Below are 16,458 nucleotides of genomic sequence, written 5' to 3'. Positions count from 1 at the left end.
TTTGTTATACTACCATTTTCTCTATTTTTAATATAGCTTACGGAAACTACTCTTGTATGTGTAATTTCACAGGCTGTTCCAAAGGAACAAGAATCCCACAACCTCAGAGAGGCTCCAGAAACTCCTTCAACCTTCAGCACCTCTCCCATCACTTAGTCTTGGTCAGACAAGGCACAAACAAAAGACCTCTGTCACTGAAGTTCATTGCAAAAGGTTGTGTCAGGTGAACACGGAAAAGAAGCCAAAAGGCCAAAGGTGCTGGGGAGTGCCAGTGCCAGGAATTACATGGGACAGAAAGCGAAGAGGGGAGCATGGTCAGGTCACCTGGGTTCATTCTCTTTCTCCCCGGCATCCCAAACTCAAGGGCATCAGTGGATCTTTAGGGAACATGAGAGGACAGTACCTCAACTGTCTCTGATCTGAAACATGTAACAATGCCCCCAGCACTTTGCTTGAGCACTGGATCAGTACTCTTCAGAGGGAGAGAAAGTCTTAAGTGTTGTACAAGGAGGATAAAAACTGAAAATTCAACTTTTAAAAATTAAATACAGGTTTATTTTGTATAAATATTTAAATTAAATATGAAAATATGACAACTTATGTTAAGACCTAGTGTTACTATAATACATTAAAATCATTTAATTTAAAAATTCAAAAAATAATACTGAGCAGTACAAGTTTGCTGCCAAGTTTAAAAGTAACTCAAATCACTGAACCGGAGGAAGTCACTCACTAAGCACCCGGAACAAGTTTGTTGAAATGCTAAACTAAATTCTGAAAGCAAAAGCCTTTTCAGAGAGAATATTTTTTCATTTCAGTTTATTCAACAAGTTCAGTTCAAAGAAAAGGAGTACTTGTGGCACCTTAGAGACTAACCAATTTGAGCATAAGCTTTCGTGAGCTACAGCTCACTTCATCGGATGCATCCGATAAAGTGAGCTGTAGCTCACGAAAGCTTATGCTCAAATAAATTGGTTAGTCTCTAAGGTGCCACAAGTACTCCTTTTCTTTTTGCGAATACAGACTAACACGGCTGTTACTCTGAAACCTGAAGTTCAGTTCAATGACTAGTTCATTCAAAGTTAAGAAGCCAATGGGAGTTGAAAAAGTAGGAAACCTAGTTTTTCCTTTCCAGTCTATGAATAAGAACTAGGCGAGGAGGAGGAGATCTACAAATTCTAAAATCTTGAAGAACATGGTGAACAGAAACAATTACCTCAGTTCACTAACTACAGATATTTCATTTAATAATCAGTTAATTTTAATTGCAAAACATCTTTTAATAACCTTTATTCCCAAAAATTTTTCATATGTATTCAGTATATTTAAAGTAGATTTAACTAATAGAAAAATCATTTAAAAATGATATTTTTGTGCATTTAATTAAATTTAAATTTCCAGCCAAAACAGAGCTTGACACAAATCACAAGTAAAAAAATTTAGTAAATAAGAAATACTAAAATCACCATATTCTAACATAATGTATCCTCTTGGATAGCCAAAAAGCACTAAATTTAGTGTGAAGGCTATATCAACGTGTTTTAATGGTTACCACCAACCAATGATAATCAGCCTCTCTTTAGGAAAAGAACTAAAAAGTTCATATACAAAACAAGATTAAAAATCAATAGTTTAATCCAAGGTTTCCTGCTTGCTGATTTAAACTGTGATTAGAATCAGTGATTTAAATCAATCCACGCTGGTCTTGCACACCACTCCTTACAGAACAGTTCTCCCTAGAAACTTGCTGGGGCAGTGACTGAGGAGGAATGGGCTATGCACAAGGAGGAGCTCAATTCTCACCTTGGCACTCTGCTCTTTGGTGCTGTTGGCAACATGTTTCTTGGCCTCCTGCTCCTCCCCAAGGACACGGCGCCTACGAAGCTCTGCACTCACTGCCCGCTCCAGATGCACAACCTGCTGTAAGGCCACATTTCCCACGAGGGAGAGCAGGTGTGTCAGCAGGAAGGTGGGGAGAGTGTTGGCACCACCAGGGACACTGCTTGGAGAAGTCCCTGGTTCTGATGCGTGGAAAAGGAAGGAGTCAAAATTCATAGAACTCTGGACTTACATTCTGTTAATTATCAGCAAGTCTCAATGACTCTGCACCCCACCTCTACACCTTTGGATGTTCAGCTCACTGCACCCTCATTCCCTTCCAGTCCAGCTTCTTCTGGAGCCACTTCACCATGCTTCCCCCACCTACCTACCCCAGGGGCAGCTGGTTGCAATGCTGCAGGCTATAGGAACAGACCTCCTCCATCCACCTCACCTGCTCCCATCCCTTGTGGCTCCTGAAGCCTCTCCAGAGCCTGTTGGCTACAACACTGCAGGATTTGGGCACATATCTCCTCAGGCCCTTCTGCTAACTGGTAGATGAGGGTCACTGCTGACTCCATGAACGGGATCCAGAGTGTGCTTGGCTGGGCAAAGCCTGGTGAGTACAAAAGAGAACCACGTTACACAGGCCAGACATATCAACACCTACCCCACGCCCTGTAGCTTCCTTGACCTCACCTGTGGTCACAGCCTCACTCAGGCGTCCAAAGAGCAGGTGTGTCTGCGGCAGCCGGAAAGGAGCATGGTTCTTCCCCTCAGCTGGCTGCAGAGAGAAGCCCAGACAGATGGGTAACCTTAGCTAACTCACAACCTTCTCTACCCTCCTTCTCCCTCTGTGTTCCTGAGGGGCTCTCTCTTTTCCACACTCATACTACTAGATACAAATGTGTTATACTGATGGTAGAGCCATCCAGAATGTTTGGGGGGAGCCAATCTAGAATCATTTGAGATCCCAAGCAATGCAGAACAAAAAGTGGTTCCTGCCCCTTTCTGAAGTTACAATGGTCAGACTGCATCATACAGAAAGACTGCAGCTATAGGCCAAGAAAGGAAGCTTCCAAGCCAAGATGAGCAATCCTACTTTTGAGCTTGTTCTAGCAGTTATTCCCTTGGAATACCACTTGATCCTGCTTTCCAACCAGGTGAACAAGGGTACAAGACAGGTAAATGATGAAAATACTCTAATGCTATTAATCAACAGAATGCCTTCACCTGAAGTACTGTGACCAGTCCAGGTCATCTTATTAAAAGGATATAGTAGACCCTCCCCCTTGCCATTTTGGGGGCTTAAGAGAAGCAGTTTCCACAATCAGCAGCACAGAAGCTGGACAAGTGAAGCCAAATGCCCATTCTGTATGCATGGAACCTGGAGCTGGGGAGGGAGAGAGTAAGCTGGAGGAGAGGAATTACTCCTGGGCTGGGAGTCTGACATACTTGGACAGCCAATCATGGCCAGAATAGCATGGGCACGTCTGGAGCTGCCTAGATGCTGAATTCACAAAAGCATGTTTGGGGTGTGGAAAGTAAGAAAATCAGTTTCCAGCAGTGGGAGATATAGCCTCAGTTGGCTAGAATACTATCCCTACAGTCACAGTCCAGGTCTGGAGTATCAATGAGGGAGGGAGAGAGGGAGGAAGAGCTGCTATGAGCATTCAACCATCTGCAGCCCTAGTTCCTTCCATAAAGCCGAGCTGCTGAGAGAAACTGTGTGCTGTGGCAGAGAAGTAGCCAACTGGGGCTGTGAGGCTAATATAGGGAGGAAAGTTTGGCACTAAAACACTCAGTTTCTCAAGGCTTCATTTGTGGCATTGGTAACCCAGTCAGTCTCCAGAGCAGAGAATTCTATTGCGCATGAAAAAGTAGGTAGATCAAGTATTTCTATTCACACTTTAACGTATGAACAAGTAAGTTAAAAAGACAACCTATTTTAAAAGATAAAAGGCTCATTGCCACACTATATCAAGGCCAAGGGTTCAGATATCCCTATTGATATACAAAGTGTTCAACTGTTTCTGAATGCATCCGATGAAGTGGGCTGTAGCTCACGAAAGCTCATGCTCAAATAAATTGGTTAGTCTCTAAGGTGCCACAAGTCCTGCTTTTCTTTTTGTGAATACAGATTAACACGGCTGCTACTCTGAAACCTGTTTTTGAATACTAGTTTTAAAAGATTAAAAACCCCTCTCCCCTAAGAGCTTAAGTAGAGATAAGGAATTTATATTTCAGGACATAGGCCAACTTATAATGGAGGTTAGAGGAAGCAGCTTTCCCTGTGGATGGACCACGTCTCTCAATTAATGTTACTTACTTGTAATTGGAGTTCAAGATTAGGGATGTAAAAGGTTAACCAGTAAACATTAGGCTTACTGGTTAACCAACTGTAAGTGTTAACCCCTGGCGCCCCTGTGCTGGGCTGGAGCAGCCCCCCCCTGGCTCCGGCCAGGCTGGAGCAGCCCTGGCGCTACCAAGCCTTCTGGAGCTACCTCGGTTAACCGATATAATTTTAAGCGCTTAACTGGTTACATTTTTTAACAGATATTAACATCCCTATTCAAGATGACTACATATTCACACTTATGGGCAACGTGCTGACCGGGGCTGTTTATTGGTGGAGCCTTCTCTACACAGTACCTGTTGGTGTACACATGCACCACCACTCCTCTCAGCATTCACAAACATTCCAAGGTCAGAGGAACTGCTGCTAACTGGTAATATTCAAGGATATTATCTGGAAATAGTTTGAAAAGACACATGCTAACCCATATGATTCTTAACATAAACAACCCAAAAGACTTCCTAAAAATCTTTATTTCTATTTAAATAATATGCTAGAACTCTTCTAGCATCTGAGATATCTAAAGCAGATTCCCCTGTATTAGCACGTGGCTTCTGAAAGAACACTGATAAATTTACTGTCCTATGTGAAACTCAGGTGCTATTTTTGGTAAAAACCTGGGATCAGGTCTAAAAAACCATCTTATTTTTATAAAAAAATAGATAAAAGGTGGGACTGCCATCAATGCAGGCAATTAGCTCACCCTTTTGGCTGATGTTATAAACAATCAAACACAATCTTAATAGATAAATAAGGAACATTACCAAGTGCTCAAGAGGGGTCTTCATAAGCATAGATAAAACCAAAGTAAGACTGCATGCGGGAACTGGGTCCCTGAAGGGGGATACATACTAGATAACTGCTTTAGAAATCTTTTAATCGTATCATGCATAAACAACAATCTACCATCAAAAGAAGACAAACAAAGCTGCCAAGCACACTCTTAGAGAAATTAGATAACCCCTCAGACTTTAGATACAATTTTTATTCCTAACGTTTTGGAATAGTGAATGTAACTGGTGACCTAGGCTCGGTCTACATTACTGGGAAAAGTCTACCTAAGCTATGCAATTTGAGATACGTGAATAGTGTAACTCCAGTCAATGTAGCTTAGATCTACTTAATGCGAGATCCACACTACATGATGTCAACGGGAGCTGCTTTCCTATTGACTCCCCTTACTCTTTTTCGATCCAGTGGAGTACAGGAGTCAACGGGAGAGTGATATGCCACTGATGTGTTAATCACTGGGTGTCAATCCCCTGGTAAGTGTAGACAAGCCCTCAGATTTTTCCTTGCCTCCAAAAGACAAATCTAGCTCATTTCAAGTGATAATATTTTCTTGTACAATGTTTTCTAGAGTAAAGTGATACACTGTGAAACAACAAGGAACAGGATATTAGTCAGAGTCCAATAGTCCAGGCCTGTTAGATGAACAGACTGGAAATCCAGATGACGAATTCTACATGCTACTTAGGACAACAGATCCGGAGACAAGTAGTTTGTACATCTCCCCTGACAGCGGGTCTGTATACCATTGCTGATCCCTACCAGGATGATGTGATCAGGATCAGCCTCCTCTTGTCCAGTCTTATCTTCCTCACTATCTTCTGAATTAATGTAAAGGAGGGAAAGTATACAAAAGGCCCTCTCCCCAATGCATTAGAAAAGTGTCTGAGATGCGCTGACTGTCATTGTCTGCTCTTGGGCCAAAAAAAAAAAAAACAAACAATGTTGAACCTGCTTGCAAAAAAGGTCCATGACAAGCTATCCCCAAATGGAGAAGATCTCTATAAGCTGGTCCTTTAATGACCTCTTGTGCATCTGAGAGCTTTCCCTCAGCTGAGCCCGATCTGCCAACACACTCTCCTGTTAAATGCAGAGCCATCAGACAGATGTCTTGTGGTATGCCCCAGTCCCACAGACTGGTTGCCTCAGCACGCAGAGCTGAATCAGCACCTCTGCTTGACATAACCCAGCCATTGTATTGTCCATCACTACCTGTAGAACTTTCCCCCTTAGATGAGAAGGAAAAGAAGATGAATTGCCCACACTTCTAAAACATTTATGTGCAGATTATTTTCTTGGAACAGGCAGTGATCTCAAACTGTCAGAGGGCCCAGTGAGTTCTCCATTCATTGTCTGACGCATCAGAGGTTATTGTGACCAACAGCGAGAGAGGACTGAACAGAACTCCCTTCAAAACATCAGTTCTGTTCATCCACCACACCAAAGAATCTAAAATGTGCTGTGGCATGGTGACTAGCATACGAAGTTTATCCAAATTTGGTTTGTAAATTCGAGCCAACCAATTTTGCACTGGACTCAGACGTTCAAACCGAATGACATAAGTAGTCACTTCTGTATGACCCATCAGACCCAAAGTGAAAATATCTGGGTTTGAGAACTACCAATCTTCAGACATCTTTCCTTTGAAAAGAAAGCCTGTCCTGCTACAGAGTTTACCACTGATCCTATAAAGATGATTCTCCGAGTTGGACAGAGAATAGACTTCTTGACATTTATAAGCAGTCCTAAATCTGAAAAGAGAAGTTTTAAACCAAATGTGAGTCAACAGATCCGTGCGCAAAGCCTACTTTACCAGCCAATCATTTTAATATATGGGTAAGCAAAGACACCCTCTTTTCTAAGATATACCACTACCTCTGAAAGGCACTCTGCAAGGACCTGTAGCACCAGAGAAAAAAAACACGAGGACCTCATACTGAAGAGGTTGGTCCCATGACAAAACAGAGGTACTTCTGATGACTGAGCTGAATAGAAACATGAATCCTAGAGAGCTTTGAACCAATCCATGCCTGAGAGTGAGGGAATGATCAAGGTTAGGCTTAACATTTGAGACCGAAACTTGCAGATGAATGTGTTCAGCTTCTTTATATCCAACACAGGGCAGAAATTTCCTGATGCCAAAAAAAGATGGGGCTAACTTGAATCTCAGATCTTTGGGAACTTCATTTATAGCTCCTATTAGAAGCAATCCCTGAATTTCTGACAGAAGAACAACTTTGTGAGATGGTTCCCTGAAAAGGGGAGGGTTAGAGGAATTGAAAGGAGATTGTGTTTTGAACTGTATTGCATAATCCTTTCCCACTATTTTTATTTGTTCAATGAAATAAGCCTCCAATTGCTTGCAAAATGGTCTGGCCTCTCTCCAAACAAAGGGTAGAAAGGAATTTTGCAAGTTGGTCCTCAAATCTCTACCCTCATATCAAATCTACAAGCCGTAGTCAATGAAGATGAGAAAGCAGATTGCATCGACTTGGTCTGGGTCTAAATGACAACTTTTGTTGAGACTGAGAAGTAATAAGCTGCTGGTGTTGTTGTTGCTGTTGAGTTGAGAAATACAGTAACTCCTCGCTTAATGTTGTAGTTATGTTGCTGAAAAATGCAACTTTAAGCGAAATGATGTTAAGCAAATTCAATTTCCCCATAAGAATTAATGTAAATAGAGGAGGTTAGGTTCCAGGGAAATTTTTCACCAGACAAAAGATAGACACACTATAAGTTTTAAATTTTTTGTTTAATACTGTACACAGCAATGATGATTGTGAAGCTTGGTTGAGGTGGAGTCAGAGGGTGGAAAAGGGTAGGATATTTCCCAGGGAATGCCTTACTGCTAAATGATGAACTAGCACTTGGCTGAGCCCTCAAGGGTTAAGACATTGTTGTTAATGTAGCCTCATACTCTACAAGGCAGCATGAATGGAGGGAGGGGAGACAGCATGGCTGGCAGACAGACAGAATGTGAGAGAGATGCACATTGCCCCTTTAAGTATGCTGACTGCACGCTAAGTACATTGCCTTTTTAAGTAGATCAGCAAGGTGAGACAGTAGCTGCTGCCAGCAAGCTTCCTCCATCCTGAGCCCTGTTGTGTCTTGTCCCCCCCCCCCCGGCTTTATGGAGATGGGGTAAGTGTGGATCAGGAGACACCCTGACATTAGTCCCTCCACACAGCAAGCAGGAGGCTTCCAGGAGCAGCTCCAAGGCAGAGGGCAGGAACAGCACATGGCAGTGGGGGGGGAGGGATAGCTGAACTGCCGGCAATTGACAGCCTGCTGGGCAGCTGCTGCAAATGAAACTTAGGGAGCGGGGAACTGATGGGGGGCTGCCGGTCCACCCGGGTTCCAAGCCCCCACCAGCTAGCTGCAACGGACTGCTCTTTCTGCAAACAGTGGACAAAGCAGGCAGCTGCCAAACAACGTTATAAGGGAGCATTTCGCAACTTTAAACAAGCATATTCTCCAACTGATCAGCAACGAAACAACGTTAAGCAGGATGACTAAGTGAGGTGTTACTGTATGAAGAGGACGGTGGATAAAATTGCCTCCTGTAGTGAAAAGCAGTAGATGGGTCTCCTTTTAGTAGTAGGATATAAACCAAGTGATATACTGCTCGGTTCTCAATTTCTCCAAAGATTTGCCCATTTTGTTACTAAACGGACCCTCGCCCTCAAAAGGAAGATTGTCAACTTTAAATCTAGTATCCACAGCCAATGAAGATCTTAACCATACATGTCTACGGGTGGCAGCAGACGCTAAAGCCCTAGCCACAGAGCCAGAAGAAATATCAAAAGCAGCCATGAGGACTTGTTTTGCCACATTCTGAGTGTCTAAGAGGATAGCATTAGCAAATTTCCTCTGATCCTCTGGTAATTCTAAAACAAAAAACAGCCATTTTTTCCCCTACAGGTGAAACTGGTAGTGGGACATTACCATTGGTAATTGGCTACTCTTTTCTCTTCATCACTGAATATTACTTTCCTCTGAAAGGCAACAATGTCTTCCCTTCTCTCTCAGCAACAGTATGGACTTGACCAGACCTAAATCTGTTACTTGCTGTTGAAACCATCAAAGAATGTTGCATAGGGTACATATGGAAATACGAAACTGCTCATGAGGGAGCTGATAGTTTGTCTGCCTTCTTAGAGATGGACTGGCAGGAAGCAGGAGCAGCCCAAACTGCTTTAACAGGTTGAAAAAGTCTATCCAAAATAAGCAGACATCATACTTCTCAAAGGTGCTCCTAAAATGTCAAATACTGGATATTGTCTCTTCAATAACAGAAGGCAAGTTCAGAGTAGATGCCATTCAATCTACCAATTCATAGAATTGTAATTCATCCTCTGAAGGAGACAAAAGCAGAAACAATGCTAATATTTTCAACAGAATACAACTCTGGTGGATTTGCAACTGGAGCCAGATGTTCCAGGAGAGGAACCAATTTCTCTTCTTCCTCAGAGGATGTATCTGGCACTATTGTTTGGGCTGCAGATGGATCTGAGGACATTGGATCCGAAAAGATCACTTTGACTCGTTCCTTTTCAGCTAGAGCCTCACCAGCCAACCCATACTGTAGATGATCCAAAAAACTCCAACACACCTCTTCAGGTGGGGCCTAGTAAGACCATGTTGCCCAGAACTGTCAGTCTCTCCAATAATCTGGAAACATATATACAAACTGTCCACAAGGTTACAGGAAAACCGTTCTAGCTGGAACAAACAGACTGCTCAGGTCTTCTAAATCCGTCTTGATCCTCTTGTAACTTTAGGTCCGATTTCAGAGCCGCAATGGATCTTACCAGGGATAATAGCGCTGTGGGGCAGGGAGGGGCATAGAAGAGAAATGAAAAGTAAAAAAGGTCTGTCTGGTGACCCAGCAGGAGTCTTAGGAGAAGGAAGAGGAGACAGACTGTTCTGGAGAAAAAACTCAAAATATTCTCTCCTACCCGCTTCTCAAGGCTAGGGGATTTAGATCTTGCAACCATCAAGGTCCTTCTCTTCCCATCCCCAAGCGATCTCTCACTCATACCAGATGAATGATCAGATGCAGCACAGTGAAACGTCCTCTTTGGAGACAACATCAGTACTGGGGTTAATAAAAACATATGCGTCACTGGATCTGGGGAAAGTTTTCTGTCTGTAATCCTGGACTTGAACGTAAATTGCGGAACTACCTCAGCTCTTATAGCCACAACTGAAGAAAACAGATTTGAATCTTAAAGATCCAACAAACCTGATCCACAGGACCTGGCACTGCTAACATTGGCCATTTTCTACCTAGCCTCCTTCTTCGGAATGGAAATTAGTCAGGACAGCTTTAATATAGGCTCCTTAGCTGCAGTCTGAACAGATGATGCCTTAGCAGCTTTCACAGAAGGATCCGTGTCACACTCACCATAGGTGGCACCTTCTTCAGGCTGCTCTGGGGAATAGCTCTCTTCCAGGTCCAACGCCTCCCCTTGTGGTCTCTCAAGCCATCATCTTCTCTCTCTGTGACTCCTCTCTCACTCCAGAACCTGCAGCTTCCTCTTTGTAACTTGGCCTGCTGGCCAAGTCACTGTGGGGTTTTCCCCTTCTGGTCTAGTTTCACTGAACCTGCTGTCCAGGCACTGCCATTCTGTCAGTGGCTGGTAGGGCAATCCAGGCATGCCCACTGCTCTGGGTTCCAACCCAAGAACCCTACAATATGCAGCCACGGTCTGTGCAGTCCCCAACCTTGCTGCTCTCTCTCTGCTCTGCTTCCTACCCACTTCCCTTCTCCACCATTCTCTTTTCTGGGTACACTCTTCCCTCAGGCCAGGCTCCCAAGGTCGTCCTCTTTCCCTGGGTTCCTTCCTTTCCCTTCTAATGCAGAAGGCTGCAGACTTCTTCACTGCCTCCATTTCTGTTGCCAGCTTCCTGGCCTTACACTAGCCCAGCCCACACTTGCTCAGCTGAGCTTCATCTTCCAATCAGGGGTTTCTTCTCCAGTCTCAGCCCCTCATTTGTGGCCTATCATACTAATGGGCCATTTCCTAGCTTCCTCTCTCTTTCAGGGCTGGTGTGGATTTCAACACCTCATCACAATTTTTATGAAGCAACTCCAGAATGTGGAACTTTAACAAAATCAGACAAAAAGGATCCCCAACCACTTCTTAGCCTCTCCTTATGTGTGCTGCATGTGAAGATCCAACAGATGGACCACCAAGAAGAGTGGCCTTCTCTGAGACATCTCACAGGGCTATCAGATGCCAGGAAGACCATTGGGCAGGAAGCAAAATCTCTTGAAGTCTGCTTTTTTTCCAGATCTGCCATCCCACAGAACCCAACCAAAAAAAATCTAACCACTCTAACACTACAACTGACAAGGCACTAAGGTAGGAAAAAAAACCCTGGATCCGAAGGTTCGGAGCAATTCACTTCCGTCTGGTGCTTGCAGTTGGGAAGGAATTGAGATGGTGAAGGGTGCAGTGCCCCTTTATATAGCCTTGAACTCAGAATGTTCGCAGACAGAGGAGATGGGCAGGAGAGAGTGCATGTGGGCTCCAATAGGCATTGCTTGGAGAAGGTTCCACTATTAGGCAGCATTGGTCAGCACATTACCCACAAATGGGAATATACAGAGCTACATGAAGAATCCCGATTTATCCTGCTAGTTTATGAAAGTAAACGTCCACAGATCCATACTATAGGTTTCATCCACTACTGACAAGGCTAGTCATACCCCTTTTCTGTTTACACCAGTGTCTGAATGAGACTTCCTTGTAGAGGACAGCCCCTATTCACAATTTCAGGGGATTAGCTTTTCTTTTTCAAAGTGTTTGTTTTCAAAGTTCAAGCAGCCAGTCTGAGCCTGTTGGGCCTGAAAGCAAAACAAGGTCTTAAGTCCTAAGATAGATTCCGTAGGACAGAATATCAGTAAACTGGATGTTAGACTGCTTGGATCTGAACAAAAATCCAAGGCCTCCTGGGTCAGCAAAGGGTGCTCAATATCACTAAAGCCCTTTCTAAACCTTTTGGATGGCCTTGTGGGCAGGACAGAGCAAAAACACATTCAACAACCTGGATGGCCATGTCTGAGACAGGCTCTCCTATTGCATCATCTTCTCCTGGAAGGGTACTAGATAGCAATCTAGGAGGCTTTGTATTGGTCTGGGGAGCAAAAAGCTCTATTGTGTCCCAATTCTTGAATCTAGGGCTGCAGACACCTATGAGCGATCACTTCACTTGCTGTATTCTCTGGGGACTGAGCCAGTCCACTGCACTGTTTGACCTTCAATTTACATGTAAAACTTTAAATGCGATTCTTCCACCAATATAAACAAAGATCTGAACCTGATGCTATGAGAATTTAGGACAGATGGTTTGAAGAAACAGACTCCCCAGCTGGTCAAGCTGGCCTCCATCTCAATTACCACTCTGGAAGCTCACTGATGGGAAAACAATTGGAGAATCTGCTGTCCCAGTTTCCACCAAATGAAGTTAGCCTTATCTTGTCAGTAATGGACACAAATGGTTCCACTTACATCTTCCAGTCTACATTGTCGAGGCATCATATGGATGTGTGGACCTAGACTTGATAAACCTATTTTCCTGTGAATTAGAGGTTCATGGATAGATGATCTAACAATGGCAGCCCATCTAAGATGCTCAACATTTCTGGTTTTGGGGAGCTCACTTGCAAAGTACTAGCCTTACCTTGTTGCTGCTGGCAAGTTTGGAGATGGCACTGCACACTTCTTGGGCGAGACGATAGTCTTCAATTACCTTCTCATCTAGCCCAGTCTTCACCAGAACATCCAGGTTACTTCCCACAATCTCTGGCTTTCCCCTGAGTGGCAGTGGTTAGGGGGAAATACATGTGATTAGGTAGGGTTGCTCTTGAAAGCTTACATCAAATATGTGAAAACGGCCAAAGTTTACTTTGTGCCCCAGGGAAGAGGAGGGACTTGAGCCTGAGGAAACAGCTGCCAACTGACCTAGCTGAGACAGTAAACCAAATTCCAGGGAGGTGGGTATTACACATGCTTTGGTGAGGGGCCAGCAGCATTGAAACTAAGCAAACTGGACAGTACATTGCTATAGCTGAAACAATGTTGCAAACCTCTTCTCCCCCTCAAGAGCAGCGAAGATTTTTGGGGTAATGAAAGGAGAAGAGGCAGCAGCTGACATCATTTTTACAGGAGGAGGAGAAGAGTCCAGCAGCTCAGGGTAGTTCTGCTCCCTCCTCCCCTCCTGTGGAAAAAAAAAATGGGTCAGTCTGCTTCGCAAATGCTGCTGAAAGTTACCCTAGGGCTGCGCAGCAGTAATATCTTTGAGGATCTATACTTAACACTTGTGACATGATCTGGCTGCAGCCCCACAGGTGAAGGGTGCACCACATGGACCTCACTGGGGATTCTCCCATCTCTAACATCAAGAATTCTGGAAACACCCACTAGGTGGATCATGGACTGATGCAGTAGGGGATGTGAGGACCAGTGGGGGCAGGTATGTGCTCTCATGGATCACTAGGTTGGGAGATAAAGAACTGAAATCCCCATGTCCCAAAATGTAAAGCCATCTCCTCCCCTGACCAAAGTGGGGACGGAAAGATACATCTCATCTGCAATGCCAAAGTCTTCAAATACCCCTATTCAGTAGCTTTCCCCCATCTGTAGAATGCAGCTGTAACTAGGTACCCAGAAGCGTAGTATAATATACCATAAAGGCAAGGTAGCCTAGCTTAGACCACAGGGAATTCAGTATCAAGTTAACAACCTAGAGAACCTGGGGCTGGTGGGACACAGTATTTCCATGTCTAATTCAAGTATTCATTTCTGAATGATCCATCTCTGCAGAAATCAGGGACCTTGCCACAGAATCTAGAGCCAGATGCTGCAGTCCACAAAGGAGTTGTATGTAATCAACTCTGGGAAGACTCCTTGCTTTCATGGAATCAGTACTGATACAGAAAGACCTGAACTATGTATGGGCTTACCGTGCCATCATCCCCAGTAGCATGACAGCAGCATGGCGCTCCAGTGACAAACACTGTGATTTCTCAGTGAACTGCTCCCAGAGCAGGTGGACCACAAGTGGCTTTATTTCATCTTTCTGCACAAACTCTGAGATCTGGAGAGGAAGGGGACAACATTAACTAGGGATGCAAGAATACAGCAAGTGGGACATGTTTCACACCCTCATGAGGGGATCTTATTGGGATGGCTAGATTACTGTGATGTGATGGGATATACAAACCCTACACTGGACAAGAAGGGAGCTTCCCAAATGACCACAAACTAAAGGCCCCTCCCTGAGGGAAGGGAGAGACAGATTCTGATACACACTAAGGGTATGTATATACTACCTGCTGGATCAGCGGGCAGTGATCGATCCAGCGGGGGTCGATTTATTGCGTCTAGTCTAGACACAATAAATTGACCCCCAAGTGCTCTTCCATCAAGTCCTGTACTCCACAGTCTCAAGAGGCACAGGCAGAGTCAACGGGGGAGTGGCAGCAGTCGACTCACCACAGTGAAAACACTGCGGTGAGTAGATCTAAATAAGTCGACTTCAGCTACGTTATTGACGTAACTGAAGTTGCGTAACTTAGATCACCTCCCCCCCCCCCCCCAGTGTAGACCAGGGGTAAGAGGGAATTATTCCGGTCTATTTCTTATTAACTCAGTTTATTTGAGTTAATTCCACTTACTTTTTGTTCATGAACTACCCAGGAAGAAAAGAGACATTAAAGCGGCCTGGCCAGAGGGCCAAGGAAGAGGCAGGTCACCACAGAGGCAGAGCAGCCTTTGGCAGCAGCAGGGAGAAAACTGCTATGCCAAGCCCAGCCACAAGGAGGCACCAGCAGCAAGTCAAACCCTTCACAGTGAGCAAAACAAAGGCTCAAAATCTTGGACAGAATCTGATACAGGGTGGGACTAGTACTTACTATTTCCCCTAAGCACTGAATGGTCCCTAGTGATGCATCTACCATGAGGAGGGAAAGAGACCGCACCAGACTCTCCGCCCTGGCCCTATACAGGAGATAAGCAAACAAAAGGCAATTTACATGCAACTACCTCCCAGATCCAAATCCCACACACAGCAAACCAGTCTGTGAAATGTAGTGTGCTTGTACTCCCTTCCCCCAGCAGGATACATAAACATCTGGGAATAGGGCAGTGGTTCCCAAACTGGGGTTCGTGAACCCCTGGGGGTTCGCGAAATGTTACAGGGGGTTCTCGGGAAAAAGTTCCCTAATGGTGGACAGAGCTGTCCCTAGGGCAGGTGCGGAGCCAGCAGCCCAGAACTCCTGGACTTCCAAGCGTATCTATCACACTGAGGAGATTTGAACTTCAAGACTCCTTATAAGAAATGGAAAGGGAGGTGGATATTTTTTGCTGTTTTTAAAATTAAATAGGCAGCTAGTGTTTTTAAAATTATGATGAAGAACAAGTTTAAGCTTTGTTGTAAAGTGCATTGTTTGCCTGGACTGCTCAAGACCTGAATGCTTGTGAAGGAGGGACTGAGTTGGCTTCTTAAATACCTTCATGCTGTTTCACATCTGATACTCCTTGATGAAACATAGGAGCCTTGTTTTATATCAGACTTATTCGAAGTGATACAAACTACGAAAGTGAAATCTTGGAAGAGTGTTGCCATTTTCATAATGTAATGAAATTACACTTTCACCACAAAGACTACGCGACAGTACTTGTATGAGAATTCATAAATACTATTTCTTTTATCATTTTTACAGTGCAAATATTTGTAAATCAAAAACACACACTGATTTCAGTTACAACACAATACAATATATATGAAAATGTAGAAAAACATCGAAAATATTTAATAAATTTCAATTGGTATTCTATTGTGGGATAGAATCCAGTGGGATTAAAACTGCGATTAATCACAATTAAATTTTTTTTTTAGTTAATCGCGTGAGTTAACTGCGATTAATTGGCAGCCCTAGTTGTAACTGAAGTCAACATATTTGAAAATGTAGAAAACATCCAAAAAATATTTAAATAAATGGTATTCTATTATTGTTTAACAGTGTGATTAATTGTGCAATTTTTTTTAATCACTTAAATCACTTAAACTCTACTTAAAATCCCATCTTCCTTAATCTAAAATCAACCCAGTGTTTTGTAACTCCAGTTAAAGTAGCAAATCTTTACAGAGGCAACGGACCTTTAATATCTGAATTGCGCAGGAGAGGGCTAATACAATCTAACATCAGCTCAGCCAGGCAGTCAAAAGGAAGATTTAGACCTAGAGCTGGATTCTCACCACACTGTCAGTGAAGTCTCACTACTATGGTATGGTGCAATACAAGCAGAAACAGGGTTGAAGAAAAGGGATATAAAGTGTTTTACCTCTATAGGTACTGGTATCAATACAGCCCCAGGACAAGAAACTAGCGAGCTCAGAAAAGCTACCTGTGTAGTGCAGAACACACATTTTCCGGATTGGGAGTGGGTTGGGAACATCTGGCAAGTAGTAACCAATGCTGGTGG

The 16,458-nt window shown here is 43.7% G+C and overlaps 1 protein-coding gene across 5 annotated transcripts in view; it reads right to left on the bottom strand.

The window, feature by feature from the left end:
- The window catches only part of NCAPD2 (non-SMC condensin I complex subunit D2), a 61,678-nt gene that overhangs the window by 30,642 nt on the left and 14,578 nt on the right, over positions 1–16,458 (bottom strand). For all 5 annotated transcript variants that reach the window (XM_048819799.2, XM_048819835.2, XM_048819825.2 and 2 more), the window contains exons 16-21: positions 14,886–14,970; positions 13,935–14,068; positions 12,653–12,785; positions 2,518–2,602; positions 2,273–2,434; positions 1,804–2,021 (exon numbers count right to left, since the gene is read on the bottom strand). In XM_048819799.2, the coding sequence (XP_048675756.2) occupies positions 1,804–2,021; positions 2,273–2,434; positions 2,518–2,602; positions 12,653–12,785; positions 13,935–14,068; positions 14,886–14,970 (817 nt within the window). The remainder of the gene's footprint in view (positions 1–1,803; positions 2,022–2,272; positions 2,435–2,517; positions 2,603–12,652; positions 12,786–13,934; positions 14,069–14,885; positions 14,971–16,458) is intronic.

The sequence above is a fragment of the Caretta caretta genome, chromosome 1, assembly GCF_965140235.1.
Source record: "Caretta caretta isolate rCarCar2 chromosome 1, rCarCar1.hap1, whole genome shotgun sequence".
NCBI lineage: Eukaryota > Metazoa > Chordata > Testudines > Cheloniidae > Caretta > Caretta caretta.
This window is presented reverse-complemented; position numbering and strand designations above follow the sequence as displayed.